Source organism: Trichechus manatus, unplaced genomic scaffold (assembly GCF_000243295.1).
Source record: "Trichechus manatus latirostris isolate Lorelei unplaced genomic scaffold, TriManLat1.0 scaffold00014, whole genome shotgun sequence".
Taxonomy (NCBI): Eukaryota; Metazoa; Chordata; class Mammalia; order Sirenia; family Trichechidae; genus Trichechus; species Trichechus manatus.
In genome coordinates, this window is record NW_004443950.1 from 24,955,876 (window position 1) to 24,957,360 (window position 1,485).

Consider the following 1,485-nt stretch of genomic DNA (forward strand, 5'->3'; position numbering starts at 1 on the left):
CCACCCCACGGCTCACCTCACCACCCCACGGCTCACCTCACCACCCCACGGCTCACTCACCACTCCATGTGGGCTATGTTGCACCGGGGGAATATCCTCTCCCTCCCACTCTGTGTGGGCTATCCCATTCACTCTTACATTGCATGGGACACCCCACCCGGCCTTGGCTCGGTTAACCAGTTTCTTAGCACCCCCCAGCAGCACACCCGCTCAGTTCTGCAGGGGTTTCTGCCCCCGACTCCCTGGCTCCCACCCTCGTCCAGACAGAGGCCCACTCACCCCCCCAAGACTTCATGCCGACGCACTGCGTAAACCGCCGCGACGGGGGTCTCCTTGGCACTCACCACCCGGTGTTCGAAGGGGGCTGGCGGAGCCGGACTGTCGTCTGTCAGGAAGGAACAAGGGACTGTGAGCCTCCAACGCGCAGCCCGCACCTCACAGCCACCCATCCCAGGCCCACTTAACCGCGCTGGTTCACCGGGTGACAAGCCCTTTGCCCCTCCTACCAGCCCCTGGTATTCTGCAAGCCCCCTTCTCAAGAATCGTCTCATTAGAGCACCCATTTGGCAGAGGAGGAAGCTGAGTCTCAGAGAGGCGAGGTGACTAGCTTAAGGTCACACAGCGAGCCAATGACACATGGGGCTCAAACCCAAGTCTCCCGGCTCCTAGGACAGGGAGGGCTCTTTGCAGTTAATCACGGCAAGGCTGCTGTTGCCTCCTGTCTGCTCGCTGAAGTCTAGCGGGGAATCTGGGACGGGCCAGTGCGGGCCTGCAGGAAGCAGACGTCGTTGCCGCTGTCAGGTGCTGTCGAGTCGGTTCCGACTCATAGCGACCCTCTGTTCAACAGGATGAGACCCTGCCCGGTCCTGCACCCTCCTCCTCATCACTGCTATGTTTGAGCCCATTGTGCAGCCACTGGGTCAGTCCATCTCGCTGCGGGTCTTCCTCTTTTTTCCGACCCTCCACAGAGGTAGCTGAGGAGATCCGAGTGGCGGGACAGTTTTTAAAGGCAGAGTTATGGAGACCAGCATGGGTGGTGTGACAGGGAAGCAGCTGGAGAAACAAATACCCACCCCACCCCCACCCCACCCCCAGCCCGGCCTCGGATCTCCTGACAGCTGATCCCAGCCAGAAGCCAGAGAGCAAGAGAGCTCGCAGCTGCAGCCCACAGGGGCTCAGCTTCCGGGCACAGGACAGGGGAGAGCTGTGGCCAGGGGATCTGAAGGGGAGATGGGCAACAGCCAGCACTTGAAAAGGTTTTAGGGTTTGTTTTTAATCTTGTCCGTCAGAGGTGATATGAATACCTAGACATGTTACATGAAATAGAGTAAAGGAATAAGAGAATCTAGAGTGAGCCCCAGACACAGCGACATAATTCAGTATGTGTCTAAAGGGCTGGAAGACACAGAGGCAGGAAGTCAGCGGCCTGCGTGGACATTGGTTCAGGGCTCGTCCGAGGGAGCACTCTGCTCACTTCCTGACCAC

General features: G+C 59.0%; 1 protein-coding gene across 1 annotated transcript in view; it reads right to left on the reverse strand.

Moving 5' to 3' along the window:
- MYLK3 (myosin light chain kinase 3) overlaps positions 1-1,485 on the reverse strand; it is a 36,236-nt gene that overhangs the window by 20,183 nt on the left and 14,568 nt on the right. The window contains exon 4 of the mRNA XM_004371689.2: positions 280-385. Within this exon, the coding sequence (XP_004371746.1) occupies positions 280-385 (106 nt within the window). The remainder of the gene's footprint in view (positions 1-279; positions 386-1,485) is intronic.